This window comes from Patagioenas fasciata, chromosome 1 (genome assembly GCF_037038585.1).
Source record: "Patagioenas fasciata isolate bPatFas1 chromosome 1, bPatFas1.hap1, whole genome shotgun sequence".
Lineage (NCBI taxonomy): Eukaryota > Metazoa > Chordata > Aves > Columbiformes > Columbidae > Patagioenas > Patagioenas fasciata.
Window position 1 is genome coordinate 171,872,227 of NC_092520.1, and position 17,282 is coordinate 171,889,508.

General features: G+C 35.4%; 1 protein-coding gene across 7 annotated transcripts in view; it reads right to left on the bottom strand.

Annotated features, from left to right (window-relative positions):
* The window catches only part of ANKS1B (ankyrin repeat and sterile alpha motif domain containing 1B), a 436,612-nt gene that overhangs the window by 364,894 nt on the left and 54,436 nt on the right, over positions 1 to 17,282 (bottom strand). For all 7 annotated transcript variants that reach the window (XM_071800411.1, XM_071800380.1, XM_071800388.1 and 4 more), the window contains exons 4-6: positions 9,821 to 10,117; positions 2,346 to 2,421; positions 148 to 249 (exon numbers count right to left, since the gene is read on the bottom strand). In XM_071800411.1, coding sequence (XP_071656512.1) covers positions 148 to 249; positions 2,346 to 2,421; positions 9,821 to 10,117 — 475 coding nt within the window. The remainder of the gene's footprint in view (positions 1 to 147; positions 250 to 2,345; positions 2,422 to 9,820; positions 10,118 to 17,282) is intronic.

Below are 17,282 nucleotides of genomic sequence, written 5' to 3' on the forward strand. Positions count from 1 at the left end.
AAACAAGAATTTTCTCCTTTTACTTCAAAAGAAGGCTACTATTTTGTATAATGAAATATTTAAATATTAGAAATTACTATATATCTTAATATTCCTCCATGCTATTCTGAGTCTTTTCTAACAAATGTATAACTGAATATGACTTACCTTGAAGTAGAGCTGCAATTTGGAGTGACTGCTGGGATGGATGTTCTTTAAGAATATCTAAAACTGTTCTACCCAAACTGTCCTTTATGTTGGTATCAATTCCTGAAAAAGAAAATGATCTCTGGTGGAATTTTTAACCCAAGTGCTTCAGATTATAAATGTGGTATATCAGACTCAATTATCTGGAAAATTGAATGCAAGTGGGTTTACAACTGTAGCAGATTAACAGCTGTGTTATAGTTGAAATACAGCATCTATTTCTGTTTAAAGCTTGAGTAGCCTAAAATTCACATGCTGACATGGATTATTTTTATGTTTCTGTAACACATAGAGATATAAAGTAAGCTTCTTAAACTGGACTTGGGATTATTTTAACAGGCTGTTCCTAAGAAACAGACATCCTGAAAATCGTATTTTCTAAAATGAAGAACTTCTCTGAATGTTTTTCCTACGTTCCTGGGTTCTAATTCTCCCCAAACTGTTCTGATTCATTGGAGAGTTTCTAGTCCATAGTATCAGTATGTGTTTAGGGAGCAATATTGAAAAAGCCATTAACCTTAAAAGTTTTGTACTTCATGGCAACATGTTAGAAATTCATGCTCTGAGCAGATTGAAATACCCATACGTAGTAAAAGAGCACTGTGAACAGCCAGAGCATTTCTTCACAGACTGTTCAGATGGGTGACAAAGTAATTGTTTGGCTCAAACTGTGAACCATAAAAAGCTTGAGGTTTATCCTGGATAGGTCTCAGAGAACCTGTTGTACCTGCACAACTCTCCGTGTTTGCCTTCTAGGAGTTACTTTGGAAATGTTTGCCTTATGGTAGAAGATGGAAGTTGATTTTTAGTTTAGATGTACTTTCATAAAAAGTAACAGCATGAAAGAGTCTAACAACCAGAATGGTATGCTTCCTGGGCTGCTCAATAGTGCAAATCAGAGGAAGAAGGATTTATATTCTGGAAGCATTCATATTCTGGAAGCATTTCTCTACTCACCAGAAAAGGCTGCAGTTCTTGTCATTTCCTGACCTGATGGACAGTTTCCTAATTTGTTTTGTGAGAAAGATATACTTGTTTACTCACTGAAAATAAAGCAAAAATATTGCTGGGATAATTATCAGTGGTGGGGGATTGTTTGATAAAAAGAACAGAAAGTGTGGAGTGATGCAGAAGTGCAGAGGATTTGGGGTTAAAGGAGTTCACAGTGAAGATTCTACTCCACTACCTTGTACAACTGTACTCTGGCAGAGGCTATAATGTGTACTAATGTATAAGAGATACCCTTTATCTGTGGTCTAAGGGCTCCCTATGTTTGTATGATGGTGAATTAATATAAAAAGGTTTCACCTTTTTGAGGGCAGGTGAAGATACCTTGCTGCCTTGTTCCTATTTATCCAAACAGGAAAGCATCATGGCAGGACCATTTTTTCTGAAAACAGTTCTCAGATCAGGTATGCACTAGCTGATATTCACATGAGGATCTGTAAGTAGGACATACCTTTTTTTGCAGTATATAACCCCACAAGCACTGATAATAAAGATCAATGAGATCCCTCAGTGTAATGGAAGATCACATATCTCAGAGAAGTAATTTCTAGATATTTTCACTGTTTCCTTCATTTATCTGAGCAGAAGGCTGTTTAGACGAGTAATTTACCTCCAGGAGTTCTGAAGCTCTTATTATGTAGTAGGTGGGTTTGTCGGGACTCTATATCCCTGTCCTTTCAGGACAAATGCAATTCTCAGAGAGTCAGTGCCTTCCCCTTCCTTCACAGGCACTCAAAATTTATCCAAAAAATGAAGAAGCAAGCAGGATTGTTTGTTAGAATAGCTATGTGAAGGAAATAGATGTGAACATGAGTCTTCAGGCCTCTAGGTCAAAGAATATTCTTGTCTTTCAGAGTGAATAACAAAATTTTATGCAGCCATTTTGTTCTCAGAATACATTTATTCTCAGAATACGGCGGCATACACTGAGTCATATATAGAATTTCAGAGTCTTAGTTAAAACATTCCTGTTGTTCTCTGTGTATAGCAATTTCTTATTCTAAAAGAGCACTGATTTAAGGAGAGGTACATTAGATTTGCAAAGGCTGAGAAAGATAACAGTAATTTGTACAACCAGAACTTCAAGAGGCATATACCAGATTAGGAATATTAAGGATATTTGTTTAGTGTTTCCTGTAAATTAGATTTACCTGTTTCAAGCAAAACGCGTACTACCTCCACCTTTCCAAACAGGGCTGCTTCATGTAGTGCACTCCCTTTTTCTGTCTAGAAAAAAAAAAATGACATTTAAAATCCAAATTAAAATACTGATGAATTCTTTAGAAAGAATATATTTAGAAAAGAAGTGTATTTTTCCTCTCTATTTTATCTACACATAAAAAACATTGAATAGGCAAGAACAAATACTACTATATTTTTTATTATTATTGAAGATAAGAACATAAATGCCATTGGTTCTACTATAAAAATTAATAACTATAGAAGAAAATATAACAGGAATGTAATACAACTCCCAATTAACAAGCCTGTGTTTCTGCAAAATTTCTAAACTACTATTCCAGGCAGTGAAAATCTAGTCAATACCGTCAGTGGAACATAGCTGCTCAGCAGAATCAGCCACTTTACACATGGATATCTACACCTAGGTGTTTTAATCTGAAACTACGTCACAGCCTAGAAGATCAATTGAGTTGCACAGTGAGACATGCCCTAGGATATCCCACCTGGCCTCCAGCTGATGCTCACGTCTGATCCGCATCATATCCACCCTATACAGATGTCTTGGATATCCCAGGGCACCTCCAACAGCATTAGATGCCTATGTTTGGATCATTAGAATTCTACCTTAGATGCCTGTGAACCTCATTTTGCAGATTTCTGTGACAGAAAATTATTTGTGAATGGACTTTTGTTCAAATAAAATTTATAGCACTGAAAAAAACCCCACCCTACCTCTCTTAAAAGCTACATTTCTTAATATTTTATACTACCAACTGTTACTGAAAGATCTGAATAGATTACTTTCCCATACAATAGCATTAGCACTAGCTAGAGCACTATTAGATCTCACTAAATCTCTGTCTCATCTCCTTTTTTTTTTTGACACTAAATTAGATTTTGAGTGGTTTTATTTGTGGGCAAATGTTAAAGGTTTTACTGCTTGAATTTGGTTTTTTTTCTGTATTTTATCCAAATGGCCCATTGTCATGCTTGCTATGGTGGAAAGATTTTAAAGACACATAAAAAAATTAAGTATGTAATAAAATAATGATTCATTATTATTTATTGGTTGTATCAGAATTCACCAATGTTACAGCAATGCAATGACATGCTAGTTAGAAGTAATCAGAGATGGGATGTGGGCACACAGTATGTGTACACATATCCTACCAACTGAGCCTGAAAACTCTTTGTTACGTCCCTAATAAGAAAACTCACTCTATCTTTCTTCATACTTAGTACATGCTTGTATAAAGTAGAGCATGCCTAGTGTCATTTAAATCCAGCATATCAGGCATACTAACAGTATAATGGAGAGGAGAAGGAAGTCAGTAAGAAAACATATATATGAAATACGTATCTCAACAAAATTTCCAGCCTGTATATTTTCAGAAACTAATCAGATTCTCAGACTTGTTCTGAACAAGAAGTCTAAATATTTGGATTTACTTAGAGATGGTTTCAGAATCCTTTACTCAATATTATCTACAGGAGCTTTCCAGCAACTGCAATTGACTTTAACACTGACTAACTCTGCGATGACATAGTGCAAACACAAAGGTATACACAGAGCTTAAGGTGCAACTCAGAAATTTCTGGGAATGAAAACAGTTCTCAGAAAAGTCACTGAAAACAATAGGTCTGATTACTGAAAACAGCTTGACATCAGCAATCTTGAAAAAGGCTTTGACACAGTCTATTTTCTTCTTCGGCATTTGTGTGGATATGGCATTTCCACCAGGTCCGTCACTTACTGACATGAATAAATGTCAAGACTATTGGGTGAACCTGGTACTATTAGCACAGAGTTCCCTGTCAGCAGGGATGTGAAATATAGCTTTGGCTCCTGAAATATTTGACTTTGGAAAGACAGGTGGTGAAATCCAAAAGCCACAATGGGGAAAAGTTTGGCACAGTAACCTGCCAGAGAAGAACACCAAAACAGAAGCTCTATCACAATTGATCACTCACTGTTTTGAGAAAAGAAGAATGTCTCTCTCATATTTGAACATATTCACTACAGTTGAACATATTCTGTTGTATTTGGACATGAACATGTGTCCTTGCAGCAAATAAGCTAATGGTATCCTGGGCTGCACTAGGAGGAGTGTTGCCAGCATGTTAGGGGAGGTGAAACCTTCCTTTCTATTCACCACTGGTGAGATCACACCTGGAGTACTCTGTCCAGTTCTGGTCTACGTGGTACAAGATAGATACAGAGCCACTGGAGAGAGTTACTAAGGTGATTAGGAGATGGAAGCATCTCTCCTCTGAGGAAAGGCTGAGAGAGCTGGGACTATTTAGCCCAGACAAGAGAAGGTTCATAGGGGATCTCATCTATGTGTACAAATATGTGAAGGGAGGGTGTAAAGAAGACCGAGCCAGGCTTGGTAGTGTCCAGTGACAGAAGTGGCAATGGGGAAAACCTGAAACACAGGAGGTTCTGTTTGAATAAGGAAATATTTTTTTGCTGTGCAGGTGACTGAGTCCTGGTGCAGGCTGCCCAGGAAGGTTGTAGAACCTCAGTCCTTGCAGATATTCAAAAGCTGTCCTGACATAGTCAAGGGCAACCTGTTGTTGGTGACTTTGCTTGAACAGGGGGGTTGGACCTCCAGAGTTCCCTTCCAACCTCAACCATTCTGTGATTCTACCAGGGATAATAATTAGTGATGCATAGACCAGAAATGAAATACACAAGAGATTCGAATGTTATACAAGGTCAGAGCACAAAATTTTAGTCTTACTGAGGATGAACTGCAGAGACGGGAACAAGCTGCACTTTACTGAAATTGTAGAGATCATTCTGTATTAATATTAAAAAGGAACCTTTTTAATGGGAAAAAAAGGATATACTTTAGTGACAACAGCTATCTAAAATCCATTGCTGTGGCATGATCTGAGACTGGGTGAGATTCATGTTCTGGCATGCTGAATCAACAGCTTTGAGGACAAGGAAGAGGATCTATTCTCAGAATCCTCAGTTAAGGGGTGGAAAAGATCCTGGTATAATAATCATCAGAACTGGCACCAGTATTTTATATTGATAAAAATTCCCCACTGGAGGAAAGGCAAGTAATATTTTCCTTGATGACAGCATCTCACATGAAATTGAATGAAAATTAACAGGAGAGCAGGAAATTTCCCGTAGATATCTAAGCCAAACAAATATATCTGGGGACAGCTTGACAGAGAGAAGATAGTTTTGTAACAATGAACCAAAGCTCCGCTATGCATAAAGGGACTGAAGAAACTTAACCCGCCTACATGCGTAACTCATTGTGTTGGGAGAGAAATTCAAAGCCAAATGCTAGTTTTTTCATTTCATAGTTTCTTGCTTCTTTGTCTATGCTACTATGATATTCCACCATACCTGAACATGATCCTGAAATGCTGCTTACAGGCATTCTGCACTGCCTGAATCCTGGGACAGTCTTTGCTTTACAACTCCAAGCTATCAGACAATACTAATGAACACCATATCCCAGAAATGAGATATTTATTGCAAACAGTCTGTCTGAAAGAGGAATTTGAGAGGCACACCACATAAATATTGGAATGATCTCTCCTCTATATATGTGACTTTCTGAGCAAGACAAGGAATATCACCCTGAATCTGAAGGAAAATCAGTCTGGGAGCACAGAGATTGAAAGCACACTTGTGAGATGCAGATGTGTAATCCTGCATGAGATTTCACGAAGATGAATGCTGACGTAAATCTTAAAAGCTCTAGGGAGGATTTCATGGTAATAGTGAATAACTAACGAGTGAATCAGATCCCTCGACCCAAAAACTGTCCAGAAGGCAGAAATGTCCTTGTTCCCAGAGAGTTCAGTTACCAAACTCCATTTTAACACAGGGAAAATGCTGAGCCTCAGGACCAAGAGAAACTCGGAGGACTGGCTGAGCAGATATGAATCTCTTTCTAAGGGTACATTTGGACTACTGCTTGAAGATAGAAATAATGTTGTTTGGTTTGAGGTTTTTGTTGGGTTTTTTTTTTGTGATTTTGTTTTGGTTTGGTTGGTTGGTTGGGGTTTTCTGTTCGTTTTGTTTGTTTTTTATTTTGTTTGTTTGGTTTTGTTGTTGTTATTTTGTTTTGTTTTTCCTGGTGCAATAGAGCATGTTACACAAACTGGAAGGATTAAAAAATGTAGTTGCAAATAATTTCTATATATTATTTAAGATGTGCTAGAATATTTAGGCAGATCTTTTTCAATTATAATGATGTATCTATGCACTAATATACTCTTGCTGTCTATGCTACAGCAAGCAATCTTATGATTTATAGACAATATTCATCGCTTTACTTCCTGAAGCTTTCATTGTCTTGGATCATATTTTTCTTCCATTATATTTGGAAATTCTTCCACAGTGGTACTTAATGCAAAAAATGCTGGTATTTTTTCATGAAAACAGTGACCTAAAGTCTGCTTGAGTTTGCATCAATGCATTATATATTGATTCCTTGGCATAAGTTTTCTATATATCAAATAAAGATAACGAATTGTGCTAAGCTTATAATAGAACAGTCCCTGCCCCAAGTAGTTTACAGCCAAACACAGGTACAGTGTCACAGCTGGACACACAAAGCAAGCAAGGATAGAAGGACATTGTCACTAGGAACACCAGGATACACAAATCGACTCAGTGTACAATTTGCAGGCTCATATAAAAGCTTCAAGGGTTTTATTAATTTGAGACTTTTTTAACCACGTAAATATGCAAGAGCTTGTAATTAAGTCACTTGTCTAGTCCTTACTCATAGGCAGTTTACTACAGTTTTGATATGGATTTCACACATAGTCTGAAGGACAGAATGGTAGCTTTGCAAATTCATTCACAGAATATCCTCCATACATAGTGACAGCAAAAAGGAAGGGGCACAGCTCTTTGCAGAAGAACTACAGTGATAAGCAATGGAAATTGCCATCATTACTGGAGCAGAGAAGGCAAATGGGGATAGATGAAAGTTGGATAAGCAGAAGGGGCCAAGTTACAATCACAAAATTACTGTTTACATAAAACACACTGAACTGTGCAGTATCTTATTTTACTGAGGGCCCAAAATCTAGCGCTCACCAAAACCTGTGTATTTTTCATATGTTTCAATTTAAATTAAAACTTCAAAGCGTAAAGAGATGAAGCAGATTTGTTTTGCCCACTTGTAAATAATTTCAGATTGAAGGATATTGGATAGACCTGGGAAATGAATTAAATGTGTGATTAATTCAATAAAAAATTAAATGCTGTCTATTATTAGCCCAAATATTTGTTATGATTAAAAGTGCTCAGGGAGTACAGAAAAGAAAGATAACATGGCTAAAGTAAACTTCCCATTGAAACAAATAAATATTTACAATTATGGAGTGATAGGAGATAGGCTACTTCTGTAATTGTCTCTCAACATTCTGAGAGCTCTTTACTGCTGATAAGCTGTATTTATTTAACGTGTATGAATGTGTACAATCTTATTTACCACATGGAATTGTACTTTATATATATTGTTCTTTCCCAATCAGTGATGCAGAACAATTTAATTAATATTAAAACAGCTGAGTTCAGTTTTAAGGAACAGGCTCTGCTCAGTTTAATAAGCTGCCAGTAATCATCAACAAATAATTTTTCAGAGGTTAGAGAAGTAATAAGTTAACTATATGTACAGAGCCAACTTGCTAATATGCTAAGATGCTGAATGAAGAGGAACATATTGATGGAGAATCTGTTACCGGTGAGAAAATAAATAAATGATATTTCCTTATGGCAAGTAGGACAAACACAGAAGAAACATTTTCCCTCATTCATTTGGTAGCAATAGATAGAAGAGAAATTATACATTCAGAAACATGTACTCTGTTATGTGTTGCTTTAGCATTAAATTTTTTAAATTACTGAAGATGTAATAATAGTAAAGTACAGCTGAAACAAATATCAGCCTTTGCAAGTGTATCACTTTGTAGTAAAGAATTTCAAAAGCAAATTGAAAGCATAATGGTAGGCAAATACACAAACAGGAAAACCACAGGAAAAAAAGTGTTTCAGTTTGAAATAAATAGTTTGAAACAAGTAACAATGCTATCTCAAAAGATACCAGAGCTAATGAAAGTAGCAAAGCAGTTTTACCATATTTTCATTTCAAAGGCATTCGAGAATATCCATTTTTAGTCTTATGTTAATATTTTCTGTTTTGCTTTGTGTTGTGTTTTGGGTTTTTTTGGTGTTGTTTTTGTTTGTTTGTTTGTTGTTTTGTTTTTTAATCTATCTTTTCCTTCCCACTTCACATTCTTTTCCTCAATAGTTGCAAAAAACATGACTTACATAGAAGAATCCAGAAATAATAAAAGTGCATGGAATCCAGGCGCAATCTTTCTATATAAAAGGGAATTATGTGTACAAAGGTGTTTGACTAAATGCACCTAAAGCTTAAAATATTTATAAAACTTAGCCAACATTTAAGCAAAGTTCGCAAGATGTATTAAATCATCTATTGATAAAGAATTACTGGGTGTGACTCTAAAATAGATGCAATTATGTTTGTTTGATTGATTTTTCTGAAAATAGATATGAAGCTGAAACAACCTTAATTTGAAGCATGTTATATATACCCAGAGAGCAAAAGGCTACTTTAAATCTAAAGATAAAATACACTTTAAGCTCAAATAGAGTGCCACCAATTAAACAAGACAAATCATACGACGTGGGCAAGACCTCACACATAACAGAATCAGGTCCTCGGTAGTTCAAAGGCTTGGACACTTTCAGTGACAAAGAATTGGACATAAAATTTACTGCTGCTGTACCTTGTATCTGTTCCCATCTATGTTTCTTTTACCCCTTTTATACCATTATCACTTACTGTGCATAGAACTAGATGCATCAAACAACTAACAGGTTGGAGCCAGTAGCTGCAAGAGTGTACTGCTATAGAATTTTCTTTTAGATGTATACATTACTAATTAGCAACTTTGGATTTAGAATATTATAACCCTGGCAAAATGAGTTCTCAATCAAACATTGTTTCAGATTGCTATCACCATTAAGGGCCATAGCTTTAGCAAGTCAGCTTAGTATTGTTAAAGCAAATATTGTAAAAAAAAAAAAAAAATATATATATATATATATACACACATACTTACAGGAGCGGTTGATATGATTTGTTTATCTGCTTGTTTCAAGACAACATTAAAATACACACTCAGTTGAAGATGCTTATCATTCTTGAGTTATCCCTTTGAACACATTATTTTGGTCATATGAAATAAATCTGTATTATGTATCACCTTGCAGGATTTCTAACAAAGTAAATGCAAGGGTATTTTTAAAGAAAAAATGTAAGAAGTTATTTTGTTTGAATCCTATTCTAATGATAGAGAAAAGTAAGGAAGCTAAGGCAAGAATGGAAGAAAGGAGGAAAGGAAGAAGGGAAGAAAGAAATTACACACTAACTTGGCAGCTGACATCCATTCCAGCCTCCAGAAGCACCTGTACAACAGCTTTGTGGCCATTACGTGCAGCAAGATGCAAAGGAGTGTGTTTTCTTGTATTGCAGTTCATCAGGTTTGGATATGCCTTGATGATCATTTTTACAACACGCAGACGTCCATAAAGCGCTGCCAGATCCAGAGGTGTTTCTAGTTTGTTGTTCCTTATTGTAGGGTCTGTTAGCTCTTCTAACAGAACAGCAACTACTTCTGAATGACCATATTGAGCTGCGCAATGCAGTGCTGTTTCATTTTCATTGTTCTGTTAAAACAAAACAAAAGCTTCAGAAATTAATGTTTAATCACACAATAGAACTGCTCAGCTTCTATATATTGCATCCATTAGATCACTACACCAGCATGGTTTGCAATATAACATATGGTAATGTATGTTAAAGGCTTCAGAATGACTCCACTAAAATTTTACTAATAATACATTAATACTTCAGCTTTGTGGCTCTTAAGCAGATCAGGTCCCTGTGTGTCCACATTGTTCCCAATTCATCTTTAACATGCCCCAAAAAACCTTGTTGCTCATGATATGCTGAAATCTGTAACCCTTAATTCATCTGTTCCTGAAATCAGAGTGAAGTCCTTCTCTTAAAAATACTCTGACACTTAAGTCTCGCATCTCAGTGTAACTGGTTTTAAATCATAGCAGTTTGTTATTAGAGTAGTGAAATTACAGAGAAAGCTGTGTAATGAAAAAGTATCAGGCACAAGGCTAGCTTCATATATCCCTATAAAAATTACTATCAAGATGACAATCAAAGCTTGGAAGTAGGCAAAATAGCAACTGCACATACTGGAAAGACTTAAGATACCATATAAGCAGCTCATCTTCTCAGGGCTCAGATGTATGTGTGCATTTTAAGGCATATGAGTATTTTGTATGCTGTGGATTGAATAAGTTTTTGCTTCATAAAGTAATGTCCCCCAAGTCTGTCCCCAAACACTATTTAATAATCTTCATAATAAATAAAAGCTGAGAATTAGCAGTATAGTTTTCTTTCCGTTCTGCCTGTATACTTGCAATCCCAAACAGACAACCAACTTCAGGCAGAGAAGAAATAAATCATTTATAGAGCTCTCTGAATTCTATATGGCATCTATATCATCTATATCTTATTTAGTGTCTATGACGCCATAAACAGGACACACATTATAAATTTAAAAAAATAGGTACATTGAATGCCTCTTTTGATGTATAATTTAGAATATTTTGTGACAGTTCTGAAAATATTGTAGCAGTAGAAACCCAATAAGCTAATGTGTCGTATAAAGAAATAAAAAAATAATATAAATTCAGGAAATATACTAGAGAAGGGTAGGAATATAATTCTAAAAAAAAAAAAAAAGAAAAAAAAAGAGAGAAGGGATAAATCTGAATCCGCAAGCTGTATTTCTCAAGGAAACAACCAAATGAAGTTCTGAGGATGAACAACTGAAAATACGAAAAAAAAAAATTGTCTTTTGAAAGACAGAAAGGGTGAGAGAATCAGAGAAATGAGTCTTTGGCCTCTTACTCAAAAGCTAGCTAAAGTAAGAAAATTCATGTTGCACAATAATTCCTAGAAAGTTGGAAAGGGTGAAAACTTTTATTTTCTTTCTGATAACAGTTATTTCTACTTCTATAATCAAGAACTTAAATCTCAGGTTTGTGGTTTTAATAACATTGCTGTCATTTTCATCTCATCTTGTAATTTAAAATGACTCAGATGAACCTGGGACACGTAAGAGGAAGATCAATACATTCAGATAAATTAATAAACTCTTCAGGTATCTGCAACACCACCCAAGATCACCCGAATTGGAGTGTGTTTCCTGCTAAACTGCAAGACAGAAGCTGGAGAAGAGAAAGGTAGAAAGTGAGAAGTTTCCATCCGCAGACATGGCTTGATGGATAAGAAGTATTTGAATCATTGTGCATTATTCAGACTACCATGTGGTCTTTATTATAGTACATACAGCACAAATTAAGTTTAAAGTATATACTGTCACAATGCTACATGGCTGCAATGATCTATCAACTATCTGTGATGTGCTTTTTGTGCTCTAGTGACTTCTAAAGTGTCCTTTACACAGGACTGGACAAAGCTATTTTTTTACATATAGTGGTATATCCACAAATCATGAGCATAGTTTATGAGAACTTATTTTTAGGTTTTCAAAAATCAGGGACAGAACTACACAGATGAATGGGCAATTGCAGCCTCATTTTGAGTACAATTACCACAATTAAGTATGAAAATCAGATAGTTGCACATAAAATGGCCGATTATGGTAATTTGTGCCTACAGTTACTGTATTTACATATCCAATGGAAATAGTTACACAAAACAGTCACATCTATGACTATATCCACATTCTGTGAGGTAAACAGCAAAATATACATTTACTATACAATTCTCAGATATATCTATCTATCCAATATCTGCTTATGTTCGATATTTTTTCAAGTATTACTGGATAATATATAAACTATCTGGAATCTTGTGCCAATAGGCTGATATTGTAGTTTTAAACTACTCTGATAAATTTTCAAAGAGTCATAAAATTATATTGGTTACATATTTTTTCTCAAAATGTGCTGACTAGACAAAATTTCAGCCACAGATGCAGACACTCCCCCTAAATAAAGAATGTCCAGTTGAATTTTCATGCAAGGGCATATTTACAGAGAAGTATATTTTAAGAAAGCATGGTGTATAAAAGCATCTGTAAATCTGAACAAGATGTTATTATTTTCAAATGAGCATCGTTGAACATTTTTGTATGGTTTGTTTCTTTACATTTGCCAAATTCAAGCTACATTTTAGTTAATGATAAATCGAACCGATTCAGAATTAAAAAGAACTAGGTATCACTGCAATAAAATAGAATCCAACCCAGGCAAACATGATAATTAAATTATCTACACATATGCAGTCAGAACAGGCATTGTATATATTGTGTTATCAGAGCTGAGAGGTACTACCTAATTAAAATTTAATAATACAACATCCTTCCCTATTTTAAATGTAAATTAATCAACTCAATTCAGGTATAAAAGACAGAATGAGTTTAAACTTTCAAAGAGAGAATTACAACTTGTTTAACTGCCCTCTAAATTTATCTGCTTTGACAATTTAGTACTACTTACATAAAATAAATCACCTTGGAAGCAAGAGGTTTTACTGAGGAGAGAGGATAGAGTTTTTAAGTAGGTTTTGACAGAGTGCCGCTTTCTAATTTAGGAAAGGAGGGAACGCCTACCAGATAGACACAGTTGGTTCAGCATTCCCAGAGAGACCCCTAAGATGGAGGAGCCTGTAACAGTGTCCTTCCTAGACTGGAAGAAACATTATCTTCCTCTTCTCACCCCTCATGGTAAGATGGACATGGACATCTCATTCAGAGTTAAGAACTTCCTCCTTAATGCATTTGTTTGTAGAAGACGTAGCATAAGAAAAATAATTTTAAAAACCTAACATATTATGAAATTTTAAGAGTTGAAATTACATTATTTCCTTGCTCCCAAAAATGCTGTTACTTCTGACTTCACTTTTGTGCAGACAAAGCTGACCCATGTGTAACTCTATTGAATTTAAGGTAGTGTTTGTCCTCATATCTCTAAAGGAGCCTATTATTTTGAAGAATTATTTGAAAGAAATGAAAAAATATTCTTGAAGAATTTAATAATAACTTAGGACTATTGCCTACATTTTCAGACCCAAATGTAAACAGTTGTTTCAGACAAAGTTTATACACTAACATTCACTGCAGTGAGCAGTTTCACCTGCTATGAAAACAAACGTCTGCATGAAAATTACCATTGTGTAATTGTATCTCCAAACTTTATATTCAAGAGCTAAATAATGCATTTAGTGCTAAACAAAAATACTAGAATTCTTTTACAAATTTCAGATACTTCAATACACATCAGAAACTACAAGATGGATCCTAAGACTGAATGAGTGAAGAAAGATCTAGAAATCAGAACCAAGCAAGACATACAAAATGTAAGACAAAAAGAGAGGAGTAGACGAATATTATTCAAAAATACTATGAAACAGAACTCTGTAACATTAATAATTAATAATATTTTAATTAAACAGTTATTCATGTGGCCCAGTGGACCTCTTTCAGAAATAAGGAAGGCATTTTATGATCCAGCTTTTAACCTTTTGTCGTTTTCTTCATCATTATTTGTTACATTGGTCTCTTCATGGGCATGGTCCTGACCTTTTCTAGCCTTTCTCTGAATTTGTTCTTCCACATACAGCCAGAACTCAGACTTCTATTGCCGCAAACTGAACTGTGCTTTCACAGCATTGCATCTGGTCAGTATTACGAGCTGTACCACATCATTTAGCTACTAAGAATGCATGCCACTGCAAAATGTAGAACCCATCTTAAGGTCTGTGCATTAGAGGACAGATTACCAAATACGTTAGAGAGACGATTGTTGTAGCTTGACAGTCTGATAGTGTGAACGTACAGGAAATATCAAGATAACAAATGGCTCTCACGAATATTATATAGGTCTTTGTGTAGCCACTATTAAACAGTCAGACTTTTACTGCATAGTTGTGGAGTCCTTTATTTTTGTCAAGCAAATTTTAAAGCTCTTAAAGTCCATGCAGTTTATGTGGAAAAATAACTAATGACATCCGTCTTCTTATCACGTCATCAACAAACCTGTCGAGTTTGAAAGTCATGAAAGAAATAAAAAGTCCATAAATCTCCTTATCAAGTACTTTCTTAAACACAAAAGCAAGCATTAGAATTTAGGTATCCCTAATATTTCCAGATGTATTTTCAAAACTGATTTAAAAATTAAAGCATTTAAGACAAGCCCAAATATTTTCCTTTTTCATTCAGCTACAACTGTAATTGTACACAGACCAAAAATTATTCACAAGTTTGCTTACATTCAAAAATTTAGAAATTTGAGAGTTCATACCTATTAGGTACTTAAAAGAAGCTCCATATTGTATTACTGGATGTGTTTCTCTATGTTTGATGGCTTTTTTTTTAAGACCTATCATCCCTGATTGATTTTTTTCTTTCGTGAGGTCTTGTCCTGTCACAAAATAATGTTCCACCAGTGCCTCAGGCTGTCCGTGAAAAGTCTAGGAACACTTTTTGACATGCAGACCCCTCCTGATTTTTAATACAGAAATGAGAATGGGTTTAACTGTAATTTTGAAAGGGACTGCATTTGCACAAATGTTTCCACGCAACATTATTGAGACCAAACAAAAACAAAAAGGCACTTTGGGAGATACAATCTTTTTTAGTGAAATCTGAATTGAATTATGAACATGGCTCCAATGGGTAGAAAAAATTACCTATTGTAGTATGAATGTTGAAATTATGTAGTTAATAATACCAGATAATTTGGCTACATGCAACATCAAACCTGAACACAAAAGGTTTAGTGCATGGGCAATTGCCAATAACAGCAAATCAAGTCATCTGTCAAGTCAGAAGTTTGACTTTGTCAAACTATTTTAAAGGAGACAAGTAGTTTATAATTATTTGCACCCAAATGTAATACAATTAAAAGTGTTTTGCTTAAACTAGAAATATCAGTTGTAAGAGGAGAAATACTCAAATAGCTTAGTTGGACATTTTCTTCTGCCTCTAGCACTACTATATTTCTTTTCATTTCTCTCTAAATCTACAAAAAATTGGTACAGAGGTACTGAAGTTCTTTACTCCATTTCTAATTTTCTAGTCTTCAGTGCAGTTTAAGCCTTTGTATTCTAATCTCTAATGAACATTCCAATAACAAGTGGTGTCCTCCTAGGGTCTGTACTGGGACCAAGCTCATTCAATATCTTCATGAATCACATAGAGAGTGGTATTGAGTGTACCCTCAGCAAGTTTGTGGCTGACACCAAGCTGAGTGGTGCAGTTAATGCACTGGAGGGAAGGGATGCCATCCAGAGGGACTTGGCTGATCTTGAGAAGTGGGCCCATGTGAACCTCATTGAGTTAAACAAGGCCCAGTGCAAAGCACTGGACCTGGATCAGGGTAATCCTCTGTATCAGTACAGACTCAGTAGCCAAACTATTAGGAGCAGCCCTGCAGAGAACGAATTGGGGATATCTGTGGATGAAAAATGGGACATGAACTGGAAATGCGCACTTGCAACCCAGAAAGCCAGTCCTATCCTGGTCTGCATAAAAAGAATCAAGTAGAGGTGATTCTCGCCCCCTACTCCTCTCTTGTGAGACCTCACCCAGAGCACTGCATCCAGTTCTGGGGTCCTCAGCTTAACAAAGAGAGCAAGTCCAGAAGAGGGCCACAGAAATGGTCAAAGACCTTTCTTCCTATGAAGAAAGACTCATAAAATTCAGATTGTTCAGCCTGGAGAAGAGAAGGGTCTGGGAAGACCTTATTGCAGCCTTTCAATATATAAAGGGGGCTTATGAGAAAGACGGAGAGAGACTTTTTCCCAAGGCATGTAGTGACAGGACAAAAAGTCAATAGTTTTAAACTGAAAGAGGGTAGATTTAGATTTGATATAAGGAAGATATTTTTTGTGATGAGGGTAGTGAGACTCTGGAACAGGTTGCCCAGAGAAGTTGTGGATGCCCCATTACTGGAAGTGTTCAAAGTCAGGTTGGATGAGGTTTTGAGCAACCTAATCTAGTGAAAGATGTTCCTGCTCATGGCAGGGGGGTTGGACTAGATGATCTTTGACTGTCCCTTCTGACCCAAACCTTTCTATGATTCTATGAATATATTCTAATTAATATCTTTACCATATAAGAATGATATGATGACAAATAAAGATACCCTTGGCCCATAATTTAGAGAATACTTGGACTTAGACAGTAATATTTTTTTCAAAACTACAATTTTTGTAAAAGTTATTGCAAAAAAATTCTGCTGCAAAATACCCAGTGTGAATCCAAATATAATCTACTGACTTCCCACTGAAATTCAAATGTACTTATGTTGAAAAAAAAAAAAAAAGTATTTCTATAATTTGGTTAACTACTTTGAATAAATGTTTTCTTAAATGTATTGCTGGAATTGGCTTAAATAAAAAATATTGTTTCTGCACATTTTTTTCTTCTAAAAAGAGTATAATAAGAGTTGCAAGGAAAATTCCGAAATTCCTCTGCCTAGTCTCTGATTTAAGGGTGGGGGGGGAACATCAAATGCAGAGTATCAAAATTATTGCTTTTGCAGGCTGCTTTGGAACTGAATTGCATTTCTGGAAGTCCTTGAGGTGTCACTGAGAGAAGCATATAATATTCGTGCTTCATTTTGATGATTTAGGGATGTCAGTAAATGTGTTAGCTGTTAGGTATTTACACATTATTAATCCATCCATAACTCATTTCCTTCACATTTCAGAAGAAGTGTCAAATGGCATTAAGGAAATGTGGGCATTTTTTATGGCAATTATAATTTGAAGCATGGACAA